This window comes from Corticium candelabrum, chromosome 6 (assembly GCF_963422355.1).
Source record: "Corticium candelabrum chromosome 6, ooCorCand1.1, whole genome shotgun sequence".
Taxonomy (NCBI): domain Eukaryota; kingdom Metazoa; phylum Porifera; class Homoscleromorpha; order Homosclerophorida; family Plakinidae; genus Corticium; species Corticium candelabrum.
In genome coordinates, this window is record NC_085090.1 from 461,386 (window position 1) to 482,822 (window position 21,437).

At 40.4% G+C, this 21,437-nt stretch overlaps 3 protein-coding genes across 3 annotated transcripts; 2 read left to right on the top strand and 1 right to left on the bottom strand.

The window, feature by feature from the left end:
• Positions 1–22: 22 nt before the first annotated feature.
• Positions 23–11,052, top strand: LOC134181109 (uncharacterized). The gene is made up of 20 exons (XM_062648314.1): positions 23–278; positions 338–406; positions 3,476–3,541; positions 3,602–3,648; positions 3,709–3,859; positions 3,916–4,002; positions 4,067–4,108; positions 5,141–5,199; positions 5,256–5,319; positions 5,390–5,457; positions 5,701–5,763; positions 5,821–5,845; positions 5,905–5,935; positions 5,995–6,064; positions 7,647–8,231; positions 8,808–8,884; positions 9,002–9,213; positions 9,911–9,956; positions 10,020–10,157; positions 10,222–11,052. Exons 1-20 carry the CDS (start codon positions 261–263, stop codon positions 10,857–10,859), a joined length of 2,556 nt encoding a protein of 851 aa, XP_062504298.1. The 5' UTR covers positions 23–260; the 3' UTR covers positions 10,860–11,052.
• A 1,142-nt stretch (positions 11,053–12,194) lies between these two features.
• Positions 12,195–16,958, top strand: LOC134181035 (ADP-ribosylation factor 6). Its single transcript, XM_062648234.1, has 5 exons — positions 12,195–12,353; positions 12,555–12,675; positions 12,745–12,848; positions 14,200–14,398; positions 16,636–16,958. Exons 2-5 carry the CDS (start codon positions 12,594–12,596, stop codon positions 16,776–16,778), a joined length of 528 nt encoding a protein of 175 aa, XP_062504218.1. The 5' UTR covers positions 12,195–12,353; positions 12,555–12,593; the 3' UTR covers positions 16,779–16,958.
• A 2,134-nt stretch (positions 16,959–19,092) lies between these two features.
• Positions 19,093–21,316, bottom strand: LOC134181478 (phosphorylated adapter RNA export protein-like). The gene is made up of 4 exons (XM_062648748.1): positions 21,180–21,316; positions 20,609–21,122; positions 19,381–19,505; positions 19,093–19,328 (listed from the first exon to the last, which is right to left on the bottom strand). The coding sequence occupies exons 1-4, from the start codon at positions 21,314–21,316 to the stop codon at positions 19,157–19,159; spliced, it is 948 nt and encodes a 315-aa protein (XP_062504732.1). The 3' UTR covers positions 19,093–19,156.
• Between the last annotated feature and the right edge of the window lie 121 nt (positions 21,317–21,437).

Sequence of the window (21,437 nt, forward strand, 5' to 3'; positions counted from 1 at the left end):
GGGAACTTCGACTCATGTCTACATACCTGCTTGTTACGTAAGAGAGGCAACGTCGTTAGTCGCCCTTCTTTGTGTTTCTGACCATAACAGACGAGACAAGACAACGTCAAATAAAGTCCCATTTTCTCGGCAGCATATCCGTTCATCTCATTCGTCTTGACAAGCTCGTTAGAGCGCAGAATCGGAGAAATCAGCTGTAACCAATCAGAGTCACTCAATATCACTCAACTCTTTCATTCATCCTCTCAATAACGACACACATGGACGATACACCAGAAGTAAGTCTTTCTTTTAGGGACTGTTTATTGACTGTAAGGTTTTGTTGTCGTTTCGTCAGTGTCCTCTCTGTATGGAGACGTTGGAGTTAGATGATGTCAACTTCTATCCTTGCTCTTGTGGATATCAAGTCAGTTTGTTGTTATTATGTTAGTTTTATATGGGCAGCCGGTACGTTGGGGTTGTTGCCTAGTGTGTAGGTTAGGATTTGGACTGTAGAGACTTGTAAACTAGATATCTAGTCGAATAGTACGTCAGACTAACGTTTATCAATCAGTAGCCCAGCGTAATACACCTTCAACTTGTGATAGACAGTGACTGCCTATTCAATAGGGACGTTAGGTGTTGATATTAACAAACAATTGCGTTGAATCGTTGTGCAACGTTTGTTGCTCTAGATTTGATTATTATGGAAGTATGTATGCGTGTATGTATGTATGTATGTATGTATGTATGTATGTATGTATGTATGTATGTATGTATGTATGTATGTAAGAACTTTCTTCGTCATTCTCATGACTATCTATTGGACAAAAAGAAAAACTCTTCCTCCCGTTGGAATTATGAACAGTTTTAAGTGGCATCTACGTCGACATATACGAACTGTTTGTGCAAGAAAGTCGGACATATCTTTTTGGAAGTCTTTGGGACCTTTTGTAAACCTAGCTTTAGTTTAGAGAATTTAGATTGATTTTAAGTTGTACCAACTTTTAATAATAACAAAAAAATGTATGTGTGTATGTATGTATGTATGTATGTATGTATGTATGTGGCTCAATTGGTTAGAGTGTGCAGTTGGAGATTGACTACATCCGGGACCTTTGGGTCAGAGTTCAAGTGCGGGTGGGTCACATACATAAATTCCCTTGGGCAAGGAACTAACATACAATTGCCTCTCTCTCCGGAGTGTCAAGTTCTGTCCAAGAAGAAGAAGAAGTGACATATAGACAGTGACTGATGATAGCATTGTAGCGTTGTAGCATTGTAGCAAAAAAAAATGTATGTGTGTATGTATGTATGTATGTATGTATGTATGTATGTATGTATGTATGTATGTATAGACAGTGACTGCTGATAGTGTTTCAATTGTATACTAGTATCGTAGATTGTATACTAGTATCGTAGATTGTATACTAGTATCGTAGAAAGTATAGTAGCAAGTACTTAGTAGTGTCTGCAGTAACCTGGGCCCTAAGGGTCCTTGTAACAAAAAAATGTATGTATGTGTGTCTGTATGTATGTATGTGTGTATGTATGTATGTATGTATGTATGTATGTATGTATGTATGTGTGTATGTTTGTCTGTGTGTTTGTCTGGAAACCTTTTGTTAGAATCAATTATAGACCGGACTTTACAATTACATGACTGTTTGTAGCTTGTTATTGTTTTAGAAGTCATAACGACTCTCAATAATAATAATAAAAAGTATGTATATATGTATGTAACACTTTTAACGAGTAATGCAAGCCTTTTGCTAGAATAAATGAAGGACAGTTAAAAGCTTCATAATATTTTCAACAGGGTTGTCTCCAGCATACAAAAAGGCACAGCACTCCGCCATGCCTTGGCTTCTACTTGGGGCGCATTCGATTGGGCTCTTCCAGAAGAATCTGGAAGACACGCCCCTCTTCCAACTTCTACCAGCGCAGGAACTGGTAGAGGTTGGAAGAGGGGTGTGCTTTTCCAACAAGCAGCAGTGCCGGTAGAGTTGGCTCTTTCGACTATAGCGACAGAACTGTAGAAGTTGGAAGAGTCCAATCGAACGCATTCTTGGTACAGGCCCGCCATGCTTTGCTGCATAAGTAGGCAGTGATTAGCTATGAAGACAATGGACTTGTATTTGTATTTTGAAAAGTGGGAAGTTGTTTGAGGCTAACTAGTCGCTCCTGGGATGCTTGGTTTGAAAATAAGACCAATTCGGACAAAGATTGCTATATTAATTATAATACAAGTACTCAAAGATTAACAGTAGTTGTCACATACCCCCATGTTTAGGTCAGTATCTGATGGTAACAAACAAGGTTTGTAGGTATCTGGCTCCTATTCTATGTAGGTTCTCAACTTTTTAGTTTTGGAAATCTTAGTATGGCCTTTAATTAATGTAGCTATCACGTTGTCAAGCACAGGGAAGTAAGACAGAGAGAAACTTTGCTAAAGATAAACCACTTTGTTCCTTTTGTTCCTGAATTGGAATGGGAGTGGCTAAATTTAGGGTGGGCATGGATATAACAATTTCCGCCGGGCCTTACAAAAATCTTGAGAATTCTGTTTTGTGACTAGAAACTGTGATGCTGTGATGTGGTAAATTTATCTGTAAATACTTCTAACACTGTACATAACCTGGGCCCTAGATGCTTTTGCTGGGCACATCAAATGATGTAAGGAGTCTTGTGCAGTTGGTCTGCAAGATGGTTCTGATGGCATCATTCACTATATGACAGACAAGAAACTGAATTGCTGGATCTAGTGTATCTAATTTATTTAGTATGCAATTGTTAATGCATAGAGTAGTTTCGTTACATGACCTTTAAGATGTGCCACTAGAATTGTAATGAAGGCATCGTCTGTAGTGATCTGTTTTGTTTATTCAATAAATGTTTCTCTCTAGTGTAAAACAAAAATGTATGTTTAGTATGGTATGTCTGGTTTGTGGTTTAAGGTGGTGATATGATTAAGAGTGAATGTGGTCTTTTTGAAATGTTGCAATGTGTAGTCATTTGTAGTATAATAGGTACTGCATATGTCTTACAGTCCGTTCTGTATTGTCGTTTTAATTAACATGCCAGCAGAGTGGGTGAGAGTGAGGTTTGTCACTGTGGTGTAAAGAGGATGCTTGGTGCTGTAAGTTTCCTATTTGGGATTTGGAAGTGGGTTGAGGTTGGGGTCTTGAGGCTAATTGGGTTGGATAGGTGGTGTGATACATTAGGAGTAGTTAGATATGAGCTGGAACTTGAGAGAAAGTGTATCATTAAACTAGAATTTTAGCATAGATGTAAATGGTGAGGAATGAATTGTGTGTCTTTATCAGGCTGTGAAGACACTGAGACTAGTTTTACCTATTCTGACACACACACACACACACACACACACACACACACACACACACACACACACACACACACGCACACACTATATATATATATATATATATATATATATATATATATATATATATATATAGTGAATTATGTGTTCTAGATTTGTCGATTTTGTTGGCATCGCATACGTACTGATGAAAATGGTCTTTGTCCGGCATGTAGAAAAGTAAGAACAACAGTTATTTGTCGTGCTATTAATAGTCATGTGATTGTTTCATTGTTTTAGCCTTACAGTGAAAACCCTGCCGAGTATACTCCATTAACACAAGAACAGTAAGTAATCATGTGGGGAGCAGATGGGGATTGCAGTTCAGTAAACATTGAACTCACTAGGATACAGAAAGTGAAGAACAGCAAACGGCAAAAGAACCAAGAGAAAAGACAGAAAGTTGTAGGCGGACGAAAACATTTGTCTGAGCTTCGTGTTGTTCAACGCAACTTAGTATTTGTTATCGGGCTGTCTCCACGTTTGGCTGACTCTGAGGTATTCACATGGATGACATTACGTTGGCTGGCTAGTGTCTTACCATCGTTTCTCAGGTGTTGAAGAAACCGGAGTATTTTGGAAAATTTGGGAGAATTCATAAAGTCGTTGTCAACAACACGAACGTGTATCCAGGGCCACAGGTGTTGCCATCATGGTGTGTTAGTGACGACTGGATGTTATGTTATTGTGTGTTGTATCGTGTAGGGACCGAGTATGGGAGCATACATAACATATTATAAGAATGAGGTATGTTGTAGAGGTATAAATGAGTTATGGTGTAATGTCTTAGCAGGGACAGGGACAGACCAATGAACTGACTATCATATCAACACTTGAGGTTGATGGTAGTTACCATACAACTTGTTTATATGTGTGTAACTAAGGGAAATCCGTTAATTGTGTATTGTCTGTATATACACATATTGGTAATCAGGAAATCAGTAGATTTGCTTGTCTCTTTTTTGTTTATGACATCCACAAATTTTTTAAATTCAACGTCTTTCGTGTGTTTGTTAAATACAACTCGCTAGTTACTTTATTCTCGTGTTGACACTGGCAACTTCCGAACCGATCCAGACCAGCTACATTTTCTTCAAGATTCCATTACGTTTCTCTACTATCAATACTTGATGCCGATTTTGACCATCTAAATCAATTTCTATTATACCTGGCACAGGCGCGGATCTACCATAATGCCCAACGTGCCCAGACACCGAGGTCCCAGGCAACTTGTTTACATCGTTGCTAGATCTAAACTTGTTTGTATCTTAGTTAAGTCTCGCTTTCATTCGACAATTTAGTAAATCTTTATGTGAGAAATGGGCACAAGAACAGGCAGTTATCAAATGATGGTAACTAGGAGTATATGCTACTACGCATATGACCGGCTACAACGGTCGTTCAGATAGAAATTAGTTGCTTGGGTGTGATTTCTAGAAATGCAGTTTGCATGGAGTAGCTTGTTTATTCTATTTGAGGAGATGATTTACACAATAGTGGGCAGATTGAGCTACTTATGGTGTAGTCCACCGTTTCCATGGTTTAGCTGTTGTTGATGTAACAAATCATCTTACCCTCAGAGAATGTTTGCAGTGATGGTGAAGGGAATAGAGGACGGTAAACAATTTCTAAGCAAACAATGTTAGGTAAATAAATTTATTGTGTACTGGTCGTGAAGTTAGAGAGTCACTTTGTTTATTTTAGTTTACATAGTTAGTGCCTCATGTTCTTACTTGATAATCTGTCGGTTTAGTTGTGAGTCACTTTGTTGTTGTGCAGGATGCTGCTAGAGCAATACAAAATGTAAATGACACATACATTGATGGTCGATTTTTAAAGTATGGTCATCATGACATCTTTGGCTTTCTATCTTTCTGTAATAATGTTTGTTTAGAGCATCGTTTGGCACAACAAAGTATTGCAGTAATTTTCTAAAGAATCAATCTTGTCACAAGCCGGTGAGTTGTTTCTGTAGTGTTTGTGTAAGATCTACTCTGTGCAGTAATAATGACACATTTTTCTGCTTAGGACTGTATGTACTTACATGAGGTTGGTGAAGAAGAAGCCAGCTTTACAAAGGAAGACATGCAAATGGGGTAGGTGAAGTGACCTTTAGCGGGAGTATTGCTGTGCGTCATTACTCAGTGTGTGTGTGTGTGTGTGTGTGTGTGTGTGTGTGCGCGTGTGTGTGTGCGTGTGTGTGTGTGTGTGTGTGTGTGTGTGTGTGTGTGTGTGTGTGTGTGTGTGTGTGTGTGTGTGTGTGTGTGTGTGTGTGTGTTGCTATAGTATCTATTGAATGGACAAGGTAAGATGTTTGTAGTCATTTCTCTCATTTTTAGAAAGCATCAAACTTTTGAAACAATGGCTTTGGCTCAAGTGTCTAAAGAGCTTCCAAACGCTCGGTAGAAACCAATTTGCTCTTTACTGTTTGAGTAGCTGATAAGTGACTTGTTTTATAGGAATCGACAGAAAGATCAAGAATTGGTGTGACTATTTCTTATCTGTATTTACTTCTAACAGTTGACGTAAGTTTGTATTTCTAGGAGGTTGTACAGGGAATACCAGCCCCTCCAGGTTGTTTGCTGCATTATTCAACTGAGACTTGTGATGTTGACTGCTGCTGTTTTGCGTAGCTGTCATGTCATCTTTTGCTTTACCTTCATCTACTACATCAAATTCAACTACGTTGAGCTCAGCTGGATGGTCAGTTTATTGCTACTGCAGCTAATGCTTGCATTCGTTTGCACAGGCATGAAGACCAGATTTACTTAATTACAGTCTCCTACTTCTAGTTTTCTCTATGCCTTACTCGTATGTCTGTCTTACTAATAAAATGTTTGTGATTTGAGCAGACGATCTCTGGTGAGCTAGAAGTGTAGTCAGTGACATGCATTACAAATAGCATTTTCACTTTTTGAGAATTCTATCTAAATTTTGTCTCGTTTTGTTTCTGAAGAATTGGGACGTTATGATTGGACGTCCAGTGTCTCACCCAGTTTACGTTTGATGCTGTCAAGATTAAGGAATTTGCTTTCATTTACTTTAGATTAACAAAGATTTGTCGTTCACAACATACCTGTGGTGTAGCCCTTTAAGTGGTGACTGTTCCAGTAGCCATTGCTACTAACATTTTTGCATACTGACTAGTCACAAATTGTTCGTTGCCAGTGGCTTTTTGGTAACTGTCTATAGCACAGACAAACTGCTGTGATGACTAAACACTGGGACTGCATTGTGGGAGACTTCAGACATGAAGAAAGGCTAAGTTCTAGAGAGCGAAATCTCTGCTTCAATGTTTTGTTACAAAGCAGTAGCACTAGTGAGACAGGATGCCAAGTAAATGTAGGCAGTGCTTAGACAGCAAATTGTTTGTCACACAATATGAATTCAATATGAATTGTTGTATCAAACAGTAAATCCAAAGTATTGAACAGCTTTGTTTGAATGGAGATTTACACACATCTTACATCTACATATGCATGTACTCAGATCTACAAAACATTCTCACACCATTTTTATCACACAGTGTGCATACATTGCACATGCCTAGTGTAGAATACATGAACCTAGGTAAGACACCACATTATACTACAGCATCTTTATGTATATGCTAATGTTGTATATCAAAACTGACCAGTTGGTGACCAATACAGTCAATGGTCATTTATTTCATAATTTGAGTGTGAATTATTACACCCTGAGGACATCACAGCCAATTCCTATCAATGCACCAATTTATTGTTACTGTGAGGAACTGAGTGCTGCTGGATCATGTTTTACGTTGATTACCAATTCCTTTCCTCAAGCTGTGAGGGTGGGGCTGGCTGTTAAACTTTTTTTAGGCTACCAATTTTTTCTTGCTACTGAATTTTTCTTCATTTGCCAATGGCTAATGGAGCAAAAAGTGAACTTGAGGGCTGACTGTGTAATGAGATTGTAGAAATACAGACAGGCAACTGATAAGAAATTATCATTATCATTACCAATTTTCTCAATAACACTGGAACAAAGATCTTAATGTATTATAACTGAGACTTCATGTTACAATCATTTGACATTGTAGAGTTAGAGGTGAGACTTTACAGTTAACAACCAAAAACTAAGAGTCAGAATGTAGAGTTTCATTGAAGAATTCATCTAGTGAAACTTCTTTATTAGAGGTCACAATCAGTGGAGTGATTACTTGGTTTACTTTCTTTGTTGATAGAAGTAGCTCGGTTTATTTTCTCACAAGTCAAACACACTTGATAAGATGTGTATTTGGTGTGTTTTTCTTGACTAACAGGGGAGAAAGTGAAGGCAAGTCAGTAGGTAAGAAGAATGGCAAAATATCACATCACAATCAAACTGGTGCAAAAGCAGTTGAAATGGAAATTAACAGTGGGACATCTCACCAACAACAACAGCATGAACAAGACAGTGGTGATCATGAAGTAACACATAACAACACAGAGCATGAAGCAGTTCAGCAAGGAAACGGTAGTTCATCTGTACATGTCAGTGGGTCTCCAAGTGTGTCTGACTCTTCTGTTCATGTTCATGACTCATTACCATATGGTGTGGCATGTCCTGTTCACCCTGTACAGCAACTTTTTGCCGATATGGCACAACTAAGTCTTCATGTCAGTTCTGGTGCTCTTCAGCAACAGATACGTCATCATGAACAGAAGCAGCGAGTACAAACACATGCAGAGTCGGATGTTGATGATGATGATGCTTTGTTGCGAGATGCAGTAGACGCTGGTCAAATTTCAAATAATCAAACAGTGGAGAGACATGAAACTCAAGATGTCGTGTCATTAGAACAGAGATCTAATGTTAGACACATAGAGAATGGAATAGATGGCAGTGTAAACGGACAAATTCACAGGTGATGATGAATGTGTGCCAGCCATATGGAAAAAGTGGTTTGTTGTATAACTGTAATTACGTTGACTTGCAAGGAGCTCTGCATGCTTGTTTGTTTGTTTTTATGTGTATTATTGTTGTGTGGACTGTTGTTTATGTTTAATGTTGGTCTTGTTTGTTTGTTTGTTTGTTTGTTTATCTAATCATTACAGCAGTCATCACAAACAATTAAATATTTATTTAGAAATAATCTTTGTGTATTAGTTGCTTGCTCATTTGGCTTCTCTATTAATACAAATAGTAACAGAACTACCACGTTTTGCTGTCAAGGTGTATTAACGTGTAAAACAGATTGTTATCTTATGAAACTAATGTTTTCAATATGAATTTGCATGTACTTCAACATGCGTCAGTGTAAGTAACTGTTTGCTCTGTTGAGTTTTCTTGTGTGGTTGTTTTGTCCTCATTTTTTATTATACAGACCTTCACTATTTGTGTGTGTGTGTGTGTGTGTGTGTGTGTGTGTGTGTGTGTGTGTGTGTGTGTGTGTGTGTGTGTGTGAAGGCTAATTGCTTTTACTACTTGCATGACTGTGTAGAACAGAAAAGCCCAGTTGGAGTTGGTCAAATACAATTGACCATCTGAGGCGGTCTTGTGGAAATGAGGATGATCTTGGTATGTGTACGTTGCTTCTTCATCTGTTTGTTTGCCTACTTGCATGTTTGCTTGCTTATATACTTTATCCTTGTGTGCATATCTGCCTATTTATAATTGGAACTGTATGTTGTGTAGAGTTTGATCCATATGGAGAGTCAGCCAAAGCTTTAGCTGAGTTAATGGAAGCAGAGACTGAAAAGCTGAGAGTGATGCGTAGCATAAGGGAAACTCTAAGAGAACAAGACGAAGAAGGAGCGGTAAGAGAACAGAGAGTACCTTTATGGAAACGAAAAGGCAGTTACGCTGATGGGACAGATCAAGCAGAAACTCCAGGTCAAAGTTCTCAGGTAGAGATTTCTACACACACACACACACACACACACACACACACACACACACACACACACACACACATGCATGCACGCACGCATGCACACACAAAAAAATGGACAAATGTTAAGCCCTCCACGTCTTTCGACGTTGACCTTGAGGTCAGTTACGGAGATAGCTCCCCCTGCCACTAGAGACAGGGCCTCCATGCGCTATGGTGGAGTCTTGGGGCCAGCGCTACAATCCACCTGGAGCTTGGCCAGAGTCATCCAGGGGTACTGACGATGGCGCAGCTCTGGGACTGGACACCAAGGCCCACATGTACCCGTCTGCTGCATGATGTTGCTGCCAAGCCAGCGGTCTTGTTCACCCCAGTCAATGACCAGGTACTCATCTATACTCCTAAGTCGAGAGAAGCAATTGTGTGGGTGAGTTTCTTGCTCAAGGAAACTGCAACAGTGTCGCCTCCACCAGGATCGAACCTTCAACCTTCATCGCGGAATACAAGATCCTGGATGTCATCACCAACGCTCTACCATCTGCTCTACCCCCCCCCCCCCCCACACACACACACACACATGTCAAAGCTGTTGGTTTGAAGTATATGTAACATGAGCAAACTTTCAGTTGTATTGTAGTGTATGTACCGTACCATATTGTACTTGCAGTTAGTAATTAGTGACTCCATTTGATGCATACTTTGCTCTGTTGCAGGCTGGTGTGCTACGTTTAGTAAACCATGGAAATCCACTGCATGGAGGTGAATTTTCAATTGCTCTGTGACTTGCTTGTATTAAGATTTTTCGTTGTTTGTGGTGATTAGGTGTACTGCGACCTTGTCACACGGTAGTGTCTACAACTGTTGGTCAATATTTCACACAAGTACGACCACAACAGGAACAACCGAATGGGGTTTGGCCCAACAGGCATCAGAAACTTGGCGACGGTCTGCTTATTCAAGGTTACAATCATGCAGTTGTGAGTACGATGTATTCATAATTTATCATTGCCACTTGATGTGACAGGTACAGTTGGTGCTACAGTTCCACCCCATCCAGTTCACGTTCAGGTCGGCAGAAACTTTGTAGACCATCTATCTCCAAAATTGAACAATTCAAGTCACATGCCAGGGCTGCCTAATCAACATTACATGTGGCCAGACATGACTGTTTCCACAGATTCTTTGTCACAGTCGACACCAGTAATGAGAGGGCCGACGTCTCATCCAGGAACACCAACACCGATACCTCCTTTTCATGCTCACACTGTGTATGGACTGCCATCGTGTGCTCCGACAATCGGTGCTGTACCAGGCAATCAGTTTTCTCCCATTATGGATACTCAGAGGCCGAGAATTATGACAAGAATGAACGTTGCACGTCAAGAAGGGATGAACATATATTCGGGTCCACAGCATATGCCACCATTTGTTCAACAGACAGTACGTCATCAACACGACACATTCATTCCGTATCCTGGAATGCATGGTCCTCATCTTGGTGCTGTGCGTACTGTACAACCATCAGTGGGTATAAGACCACCACCTGGAATTCATATGAAACCCGAAAACACGTCAGCAGTGCCGTATTTCGTGCCTGGTATTAGCAACCCAATGGACCATAACAGTGGGCTAGTGAACGGTACTCTGCCACATAATCCTTAGCATTAGATAACGTAAATTCTAACCTGCTGTGACTTGTACTGTCTTGTTTCTTGATAAGATACTAATAGTGAAACAGATGAAATAGCTTGTCTTGTTTCTTGTTAGCCAAGCACTGTGCTGTAAATTAGCAGTCATTGACATTCCGATAGCAAGAACCTTGCTTCTTGTGCTATTACAGACAGTTTTATTCCCATGTTCTGAATGTCATTTGCAATGACAGTTGGTCAAGGAACCCACAACTGGTGTGTGCGTGCGTGCGTGCGTGCGTGTGTGTGTGTGTGTGTGTGTGTGTGTGCGCGCGCGCGCGCGCATTTGTGTGTGTTACACGAGAATTTGTCTTGAGTAAGCTAGCCTACCACATGCAGCACTACTAGAAATTGTGATGTTTTCTGTGCCAGAAATTGTTGAAAAAGACAGGGAGACTTAATTGTTACTAGCAAAGATTCCCTCCAGCACTAATTGAACTCTTATTAAAAAAGAATGAACGTCATTGATAGCCAACTTTACTTGCATTGTTAGACCTTGACAGACCTAGTATAGGTACCTAGTAACAATATTTGAATACTCACCCAACCCTAGAAAATACAAATTCTAAATTTCGTTAAAATAGAAAACGAACTTTCGGGCAATAATGCTAAAGTAGAGTTTGCGCCATCTTCATCTCAATATTTTCTTAGAGAGACATAATCAATTATTAGTAATTAATTTCTGTAACTACTTTACATGTCTATTTTAATATATGCAGATCTACTAGAATAAGTAGGACATCTCATCTGTGAGTTTCATAGTTTCAGTAAAAACACAAAGTGTAGCTACACAATCTTTAGACAAAACAGTCCGCATTCTGTGGACGTCAGTCTTTCCAAGAAACGTCAATGAATTGGGAAAGATGACGGAAACACAAGAAGATAATTACCGCAAACAAAGAGTGTTGTACGAGGAAGACAATCGTGCTGTTCGTGGTGTAAGTTTCAAAGTGCACAATCCAGTTCCGCATGATGACTTGCATACTTTGCAGCAGCAGACAGACGTGTGGATGCCGCAGTGACTATAGTTGCCCTAGAAACACATCACCAGCAACTGAGAAATTGTTTTCTGGCCTTCAAACCACACGATTTACTTCCTTATAACAAGAAAAAGTGGCACAACTGCAACATTCTGACGGTCTATAACATTTACGGTATGAATGCCTAACGCGCGGTAGACGTACCCGCGTATTCTCTTTCCCCGCAAGTTGCAATCATAGCAGGTACATCTCTAGACTCTTACGTTGCCTCATACATTTAGTTAGATGCAAAACTAAAACTTTGTACATACGGGTGCTTACACACACATACGGGCTCTTCACATTTGAGTTACTGGATCGATTGACGAAAATCGTTTTTCACTACTGAAGTGAAGCACTTCACTGAACTCTAGGAGTACGCGTTTGCTTACTGGTGTGTCATTTCATCAGTTTAACTACTGTCTAGATTCTTGTGGACGCAACTGTTGGTGAGTCTCAAAATGGCGGTCATGTTGATCAATTACAGCTTGTAGACACGCGTTCTTGGCATGCCACCGACATAGGCTAGATATTTTTAAATTTTTGAGTTATATATGACGTGACATACGCGTCTAGAAGAGAAAGTGTATGTTGTAGATGTTGTGGGCGGTGGCTCGTCTGATTGTCGAGTGTTTTTCTTTTCTCTCTAGCTCCTATCGTTTGTCGCGACGTGAGGGAACTTCGCCGCTATGGGCAAGTTGCTATCGAAAATCTTCGGGAATAAAGAAATGCGCATCCTCATGCTTGGCTTGGATGCTGCCGGCAAAACGAGTAGGCTGCCACATCAGGCCAGTGACGTGGCATATCACCTCTACTCATTGTGTCTTTTATTCTTGCTAGCTATTCTATATAAATTGAAGTTAGGACAATCTGTAACTACTATTCCGACTGTTGGTTTCAACGTAGAGACGGTGAGCTACAAGAACGTGAAGTTCAACGTTTGGGTAAGACTTTAGAGTTGCTACACACAGTTGTTGTTGTTAGCAATAGAGAGGGTAGACGTGAGTGTGGATTGTTGAGTGATGAGTGTAGGCGTTCGGTCGTGATGGTTGAATGCAATCGGCAGGAGCCAAAGAGGCGTCATGCAGTTCCCGGAATGGCAGTTGCTAGGTTATCAACGCGTTGGCTGAAGCAGACTGCAGTTGTAGACGGTCGTGATGTCATTCTGTTCCTGTGCAACGTGCACTTGTACAGTATGAATGGAATAATGACCATCAGTTCAAGTCTGTACTGACATCAGTGACTCTGTCTGGTTTTTCCATAAGAGTTTACTTCCTCTTGGCTAGAAACCAGGATAGACGTTGAGCAAGCTGAATGTCTAAGTTGATTCATAGAATGATAGATGTATGAAGTCTCTTTGCACTTTAGATGGAAGGCGCTGTGCAATAATTACAGACTTATTTGCGTAGTTTCCTACAGGAAAGTCACTATTCAATACTTCATCTTTGCATTTTGTTTCTCAGTTACGTAAGTGTTCAAATAGACACTAACAAGTGGTAGGTATCAACCCTATAGGATTCATATGACATTAGTGAGGGAAAGTATTACAACAACTGCTTATACTGTGTGTGTGAGATAGTTAAGCTACCATTAGAGCACTTCTGGTGAAAGACAATGTATTTAGTTATCGTTCGTTTAGTTATTCTATTAAGGAGGTAAAGATGTTGATTGAAACTGATTACATGGAGATGTGCATTGAATTTATGAGCAGGATTGGCTTTAACTTCTAGCATTGCCATGTCTTGTGTATGACTACTGATTTTACAGCCATTACCAAATCATAACTTCAGTGCTGTGTGCTAGAGTATAGAATGTAAACTGGAACTTGTCACAGTTCCTGTGATCTACTCCTTATGAAATTACTATTGGCCATGCCTGCCTCACTAGAATGGTGACAATGTGACCGTTGAGACAATTGGATTACAGGAAGTATGAGGTGGGAAGAAGAGGCAGTTTATGATGATGGTTTGGAGAGAAAAACAATGTCTGATGATGCCACAGTAGGCACGTTGTCTGGGTGTTGTCTTCAATATTTTTATGTAGTTCTGATCCTGCACTAGGAGTGATGCACTACATTTATAGTTTAAAAGTTAGACTCCCCATAATCTCTGCAGTATGCGAAGCTTTGAGTTAGTTATGATAATTAGTGACAATTACAATACAGATACTAAACGTTTACCGTCCTTGTCATTTTCTGTTTGATATTTTTGCATGTGTTAATGAGAGATGGAAAACACATACATAGATTATGTGATTATGATGTGTGAATGATTGAGTGTCGATGTTTGTCTGCAGGATGTCGGTGGTCAGGACAAGATTCGTCCTCTATGGCGGCATTATTATACAGGAACTCAAGGTCTCATATTCGTCGTCGACTGCGCGGATCGCGAACGAGTAGACGAGGCACGGCAGGAACTCCACAGGATAATCAACGACAGAGAAATGCGTGACACCATCATCCTCATTTTTGCTAACAAACAAGATTTACCAGATGGTATGTATTTGACTTGCCACGTTACCACATGTGTATTGCATGTTTACAACAATTCCAAAAGATGTGAAATGTAAACTAGGGGGAGGAGTTGGTACAGTTGTACAGCATTAGGGTGGAGTCTTATAATGTTGGTGTTACATGCTTTTTTAGTTGTGTGGCAATGTGCTTTAGCATTACAGTCGGGTGGGCAAATGGCATAGATAACCATGGCTGCTGACATGCTGCGAAACATTGTGAGTATAAATGATTCATTTCTCATTCTGATAGAGTCCAGCACACACGTAGGATTGACTCACGCAAGATCAGTGTTCCAGCTAGGATTTGAAAACAGCACGGCCGTGTTGTTGTAGGGTATGTGGGCCACCTGCTCCGATGGTTGTGGCCTGCAGTGTTAAGCCTGGTTCACAGTACGACGCTGGCACGGCGTCCTGTGAGCGTCCTGTACGCTGACAAGGATGCTCACACAAGTGTCAGTGAAGACACTGGTGCTGTATCATTCGCACAGTATTGCGTCTGACGAGCGTCCATCGCACAAAGAACACACTGCGACAGTGGTCTGGCACTGCAAAGTAACCACATGTGTACAATGTACTCACGACAGACACGGATGACGACGTTTTGCTTTTCTTGCTGCTACGCCGTAGTCTTAAGCGTTTTCTTTCATCCTTGGGTCTTTTGTAGTCTTTTGACTGGACTTGCCAAACGCAGGGAAAACTACGCACACCCCATGAAAACTTCCATCAATGCCATGTGAACGAATAGAATATCCCGGATACGTTCAGTTGCTCTGACTGACATTCGATTGGTTGAAAATGAGCACGTGATGTCATCGGATGCTGGGTCACTTCCAGTTAGGACGCTTGATTAGAACTTTTCTCTATTCTAGTGTCGTGGATGCTTACCTAGCGTCGTACAAACGTCGTGCGAGTGTCGCAGACGCTGACATGTTTACAGTGTGACTGACGCTAACACTTGCTCATCGTCAGCATCCAGGATGCTCGTAGTAGCATTGTACTCTGAACCGGGCTTTAAAGTTAAAGTGTTTCTTGCAATTTGGGATTTCTATGGGCATGGGTAACTGCACAATATAACAGATATATTTCAGTAAGAATTATAGATTATACTACTACAGTAGTGAGTACTGCACAACAAAATTATTAGAGGCCTTTCTAGCTTTGCTGTTTTACAGTACAGTAAAACCTCGCTAATCCGTACAGCCCCGTACCAAGCCCCGTTCGGATTAGTGAATTGTTTGGATTATCAAAAATGCCAAAACACGTAGCCTTGGAGGTCCAGACTTTGCCTCAGACACCCAGACCACTAGTGCATTTACGTATCTCTCTACACATATGTCATGTTGTGATAAAGAACAATGCTGCAACGACTACATGTACTTCTAAATAATGTGACAGTCAGGATTTTAAATAGTTAGATTCGCACATTTGCTGAACACTAACCGCAATCCGGATCAGGCTGCCCAATAGGATCTGGGTACGCAAGGCCGGGGCACCAAAGTTAATTCGGACTAGCTAGGTCCGGATTAGCGAGGTTCTACTGTAATAGGACAACATCTCGTCTCTGGCTGCAGTGACATGCGCAGTAGTGGTTTCCAGATTTTGCTATCCTGGATCTGTTCTTTCTGTGTGAGGTTCGATTACTAGCTCACTTACGATACGTTAGAAACTTCAAAACATCTCTGTGTACTAAGATCTGCGACTAAACGCCATACATACTAGGATGCAGACTAGTGAAAAGGGCACGGTGTACGGAGACCGAGGCACGGTGTTGCGTCTTCCTCAAACAGTCTAGCTGGAACGCTGAAGATGTAGGTCGTGAAGATGAAATTAGGCAAGGGTAAATATGTCTGCACGTGTCCACTGAGCTCGGAAATCTATCCGTCGAGGTATCAACCTTTGAAACACCAAGTTGAGAAAAAGGACAAGTCGAGATGAGTGAGACACAAGTGTTGTAAATAGAAAATTTTGCTTGCTGTTGATAACATCACATGTTTTTGACGTCACATATTTTATGACATCATTTTATGACATCATAATTTTTATGTTAAAATTAAAAAAAATGGTTTGCCTATAGTACATTGTAATGATAAGAGAACTACAATGTGGTAAAAAAGGGTGTCTCAATGTTGTTTTAATATCATGACATTAGATTGTTGGTTCCGTGTGTCTGTCTGTGATGATTGTCTGATACTATGTGTGTGTGTGTTTGTTGTTGTATAGCAATGAAGCCTCACGAGATCCAAGAGAAGCTAGGACTAACTCGTATTCGAGATCGCAACTGGTACGTTCAGCCGTCTTGTGCTACGACAGGAGACGGACTGCAGGAAGGACTGACTTGGTTGTCATCCAACCACAAGTCTTAATATACCAGGGTAGATGTTTTCTCCTATTTGTTTGCTGTACTTGCTGCTTGCTATGTATGTCACGGGTTGTTTCTTTACTACAAAACGGGCGCAGAGAGTGGACCCTCGTTTGACATGTACTGAGTCATAGAGAATGCTAACCGTCATGTATGATTTATTACTATTAGCAAAGCTGCTTCATTTTGTCTGTTATGAGTCTCCCTACTTGCTTTGAAGGTTTTTGACTATGTATTAGAACAAACCTAATTAAATATTTATTTGGTCACGTGTTACGCAGGAGGCAGTGAGTCGGTGAGCTGGTCATGTGACCAACCTATGTTACTGTATCCTAGGCTGCATTTTATGCCTCGGGGTATTAAGACATTATCTAATGTTTCAGATACAATTGTAGCACTTTGTATAGAAAACGTCCAGTTTGAACTAAATGCTTGTTAGAGTAGCCAGAGTAACTGTTGCAAATTTGGAGGAGGTGCTGTCTGTCTCATGATACTCCCACACAGAAGGGGATAAGGTACCTCATGATTGTCATAGTTCAGATTTTCTGATGATGCCAAAGCAATAAGTGCAGGGATGCAACCAGTTTTGCAGTAGGTACCAAAGATATGGCATCAGGCAACCTTGTGGTGCCAGACAGTAAATCTAGATGTACATGTAACATAATATGCATGTAATAGATATAGATATGCATGTAATCTAGACATAGATATGCATGTAATATAGATATAGATATGTGGGTACCTACATGTAATGTGTGGGTATGTACATGTATTGTGTTACTGTATGAATATCAACAAGGATTGATAAATTTCATTATTATCTTCCACAATTAAAATGTCAACACAAAGTATTGTCATGACCTATTATATTAAGCAAATCATTGACCGTGTCATTTTTTAGCTTATTTCTACTACACAGAGTTTACCCAGGTCTAAAACCTCTGGCTGCATCAATTGTGTCTGCAGCTAAACTGATGATATTGAGTCATAGAGCTACCTCAGCAATTGTTGTGTTTATTTCACACACACACACACACACACACACACACACACACACACACACACACACACACACACACACACACACACACACACACAGACACACACACACACACACACAGACACAGACAGACACACACACACACACACACACACACACACACACACACACACACACACACACACACACACCACACACACACACACCACAGACACACACCACTGTAAAGGTCCTCCATAGCTGGGTATCAGCCAGTGACTACACACGCACTTGATCAGAAGACAATGAACACTCAGGAATTGCAAGGATTTATTCAGGTTGATCTAGTAATCGGACAGGGTTGAGAAACGAGGTAGTCACCTCAGGCTGTGTATTTGCTTGTGCTGACCTACTTATCGGCTACACATAGTTACAATTGCAAGTGTAACTGCTTGGTCATCAGCCTATGTTCTTCTGGAGCTGAAATGTGTGCAGTTGAGTGTAGTTTGCAATTATGTCCAGCTAGTAAGACTTGGATGCACTACACTCATTTCACGTTCTTGCTCTGTTGCTACCATTGCTGAAATTGAATCAAAGAAATCTATAGACACTGGCATGGATGTACTGGTATCTTACATAGTGTTAGTCTTCCTGGTGTTGAGCTATTTTAAAACAGCTAGAAAGTATTCCTTTAGGTGATACTTGCTGGTCTGTGATGTTACAATGAAGCCTATTATATAACATTTTTGTTTGCCCGCGCCTCCAAATTGCTTTCTGTCACACTTTTGAACCCATGCACTGCCACTTTGGACTATTGCCATGGAAATGGTAATCCTGTAAATGGTATTAATTAATCATTAATAAAGTCCAGGGGTGGCCAAGTTTGGATAACTTAAGTCTGGTGTTTGGTATGGCACCAGGAACGCTGGTGCCCAACGGAAATGACACGCCCATGTGGACACACCTGCACAAGACTGGTTTGAAAATACCTACCAATGTACCTACCTACATGGTGCATACACACGTATGTTACATACAATGTAACACACATACATTTATATGTACATACATACATACATACATACATACATACATACATACATACATACTCATGTATGTATGTATCATCATGATAGATACGTAACAATAAACATGCATGCATGCAGACAGACAGGTCTATCTTATAGGCAGGCACATAAGCCTTTGTGCCAAATCTTTGCTTTCTTGGTGCCAAGACCAGCCTCTTGTGCCACGCACCTGTGGCACCATAGCGCCTGTTGGCCACCCCTGAAGTCACTGTAACTGCATGTACACATGTACCTCATTTGATGTGCACAGTGGTTGGTGCTTTATGTTGCAATCAAAATTCACTATCACATATCGTAATTTGACATTTCCTAATATCAATGGTTTGAAATTGCATTGCAATCAAGTCTTTTAGAAGTTTCGGTACGAGCTTGTCGTTTCTTTATTTTTGCAAATTTCTTTTCCTCAGCAAATATGGCTGCTCTCTCTGTATCGGATATGTATTGGCAACTCTTCAATAGTGTGAAGAAAATACCTCCTGCTGTCCTCCTGAATAAAACAACAATTCAGTTCATTGTTCTTTAAATGTCAAGAGACTAACCTTCGAGTTCCATCACTAGTGAGCATCCCACCTTGTGCGATGCAATCTTCTGTCTCTTTTGAGAGTTGAATTGCACGTTCTGACCCAACTGTGCATGTTACATGTTTCATCAGCTTGACGTTTGGCTACATGTAATTTTTAAGCAAACAGTAAAGTTAATTCATTGAAAGAAATATCGTATGAATGCATGAATCTTTATTGATGATGCTACATGCACTAGTAAACTATGTAAAACGAATGTACAAATTAATATCTACATTTCTAGAATATTTGTAACATCAAACCCTACTAATTACCAATTGGGTGAATATATAATGTGTTTGTGCATCCATTCAGACACTTGATTTATATACAATTGATTAATATCAATTAAATTTACTGGTGACTATAGCACTTCACTTCAACTCATATTCACCAGAAAAATAATACATGTACTGTACTAATTAATGGAATCCTGCCTTAAAATGTTCACTTGGTATTAAACATACAATTTACCAAAGACTTTTCTATCATCACCATTACTTCTCATATTCTCAGTACAGAACAACCTTGAAGTGTTACAGTAAGAGTATGCACATAAGCAGTGTAAGAAATTGAGATAAGCTACAGAAATTTGCAAAGTCATGATGTCGTTCCTGATATATTGTGAAACTGAGTAAAGGCACTTCCATAAAAAGAAAATTTGGTAAACCATCTTCATGATGCCAATCAAACTGGCTAACTGAATTTCCCTTAGCTCTATTCATTTGCTCAAAAACAACGTGTGTGTGTGTGTGTGTGTGTGTGTGTGTGTGTGTGTGTGTGTGTGTGTGTGTGTGTGTGTGTGTGTGTGTGTGTGTGTGTGTGTGTGTGTGTGTGTGTGTGTGTGTGTGTGCAAAACACACGCTACACACAATGAACACCAAAACACCATCACAGGTTGCATACAAACAATGCACGGTGATGTTCAGACTAGAGCAGTGGCGTAGGAAGATGTTCACGAGTGCGGGGGATGTACCGTAGATGTCATCATGAGTAAGAAAAACATAAGCTTGCCAGACCGTAAACAGATTTGCAAAAGTCACTGGCACAGAAAATTAGAATTCCTACACTGAGCAAGGGGGCTTAAGCCTCAGCCCCTCCCCCGCTTCCTACGCCGGTGTAGAACAAGTTCTACAAGTTCTACATATTCTCAACAAAAAGTCACAAACTTTGTCTCACGTGCATATTGCAATACAACAGATCTCACCTCCTTCATTCGTTTTGCAAGCTGATGTGCAACATGAAGAGGAGGGTCTTCAGCAGTGACATTTAATGGATTAGAACTAAGAAGATCTTTAGCCAATGGATATTTACTCTCACATTTCTTTGCCTGTTGTATGCAACGTCTTTTAGCCATAGATTGCTCAACAACTTGTCTCTTTGCCTTCCTAGACTGTTTAACTCCTCCTCGAATTCGTGTTTTTCTTTTCGTAATTTCATCTGATTTCTTTGCTGTTTCTTCCATTACCTCATCAGTCTGATAAGTTTGAATATTTTCAGTTTTTGTGACTTCACTGTCAAATTTGGCTCTTCTCCTCGCTCTCCGTCTTCCATTCTCACAGTCAAGGCTTCCTCTCATGTCACCATCCCCATCACTGTCTGACTCATCACTTCTCAGTTCATCCAACAGTCGACTTCTGCGAGTTGAGATTGTTAGTGATGCGGCTTCTTCTCGCTTCTCTGATTGTCGTTGATGTGCTGGCACAATGTAATCATTGTCACTACAACAAAGACATGTACTGCTGCTGTTCATCTTTACTGCAGCGGCTGTGGCTGACTGTTCATGATCAACTTCATCAGTTTCCATATTTCTACCGTCATTCGTCACTTCATCCGGCCGGATGAAATTAAGTCGAGTTTTAATCTCTTCATCTGCAGAGTCAACGATTTCTCCGTCTTCTGCATCCATCGCCATGCTCACAGACAACCTGGGTTTCCGAGGCAAGGCGCGCACGAGCTTAGGCTCGACTCCGCCCTCTGTATAGTAATGGGATCAGGAGGTCTAGTGTATTATTGTATGTAGCGATAGGATAGTT

Bases quoted from the DNA above. Each gene is read 5' to 3' on its own strand.
- LOC134181035 (XM_062648234.1), top strand. From the start codon at position 12,594: ATGGGCAAGTTGCTATCGAAAATCTTCGGGAATAAAGAAATGCGCATC. The intron at 12,676-12,744 runs GTAGGCTGCCAC...TATTCTTGCTAG, and splicing joins GGATGCTGCCGGCAAAACGA to CTATTCTATATAAATTGAAG. The intron at 14,399-16,635 runs GTATGTATTTGA...GTTGTTGTATAG, and splicing joins CAAACAAGATTTACCAGATG to CAATGAAGCCTCACGAGATC.
- LOC134181109 (XM_062648314.1), top strand. The intron at 3,542-3,601 runs GTAAGAACAACA...TCATTGTTTTAG, and splicing joins TTTGTCCGGCATGTAGAAAA to CCTTACAGTGAAAACCCTGC. The intron at 8,232-8,807 runs GTGATGATGAAT...ATGACTGTGTAG, and splicing joins GTAAACGGACAAATTCACAG to AACAGAAAAGCCCAGTTGGA.
- LOC134181478 (XM_062648748.1), bottom strand. From the start codon at position 21,316: ATGGCGATGGATGCAGAAGACGGAGAAATCGTTGACTCTGCAGATGAA. The intron at 21,123-21,179 runs GTCAGCCACAGC...TCTTTGTTGTAG, and splicing joins GATGAAGTTGATCATGAACA to TGACAATGATTACATTGTGC. The intron at 19,506-20,608 runs GTGAGATCTGTT...AATTACATGTAG, and splicing joins TTGCAAAACGAATGAAGGAG to CCAAACGTCAAGCTGATGAA.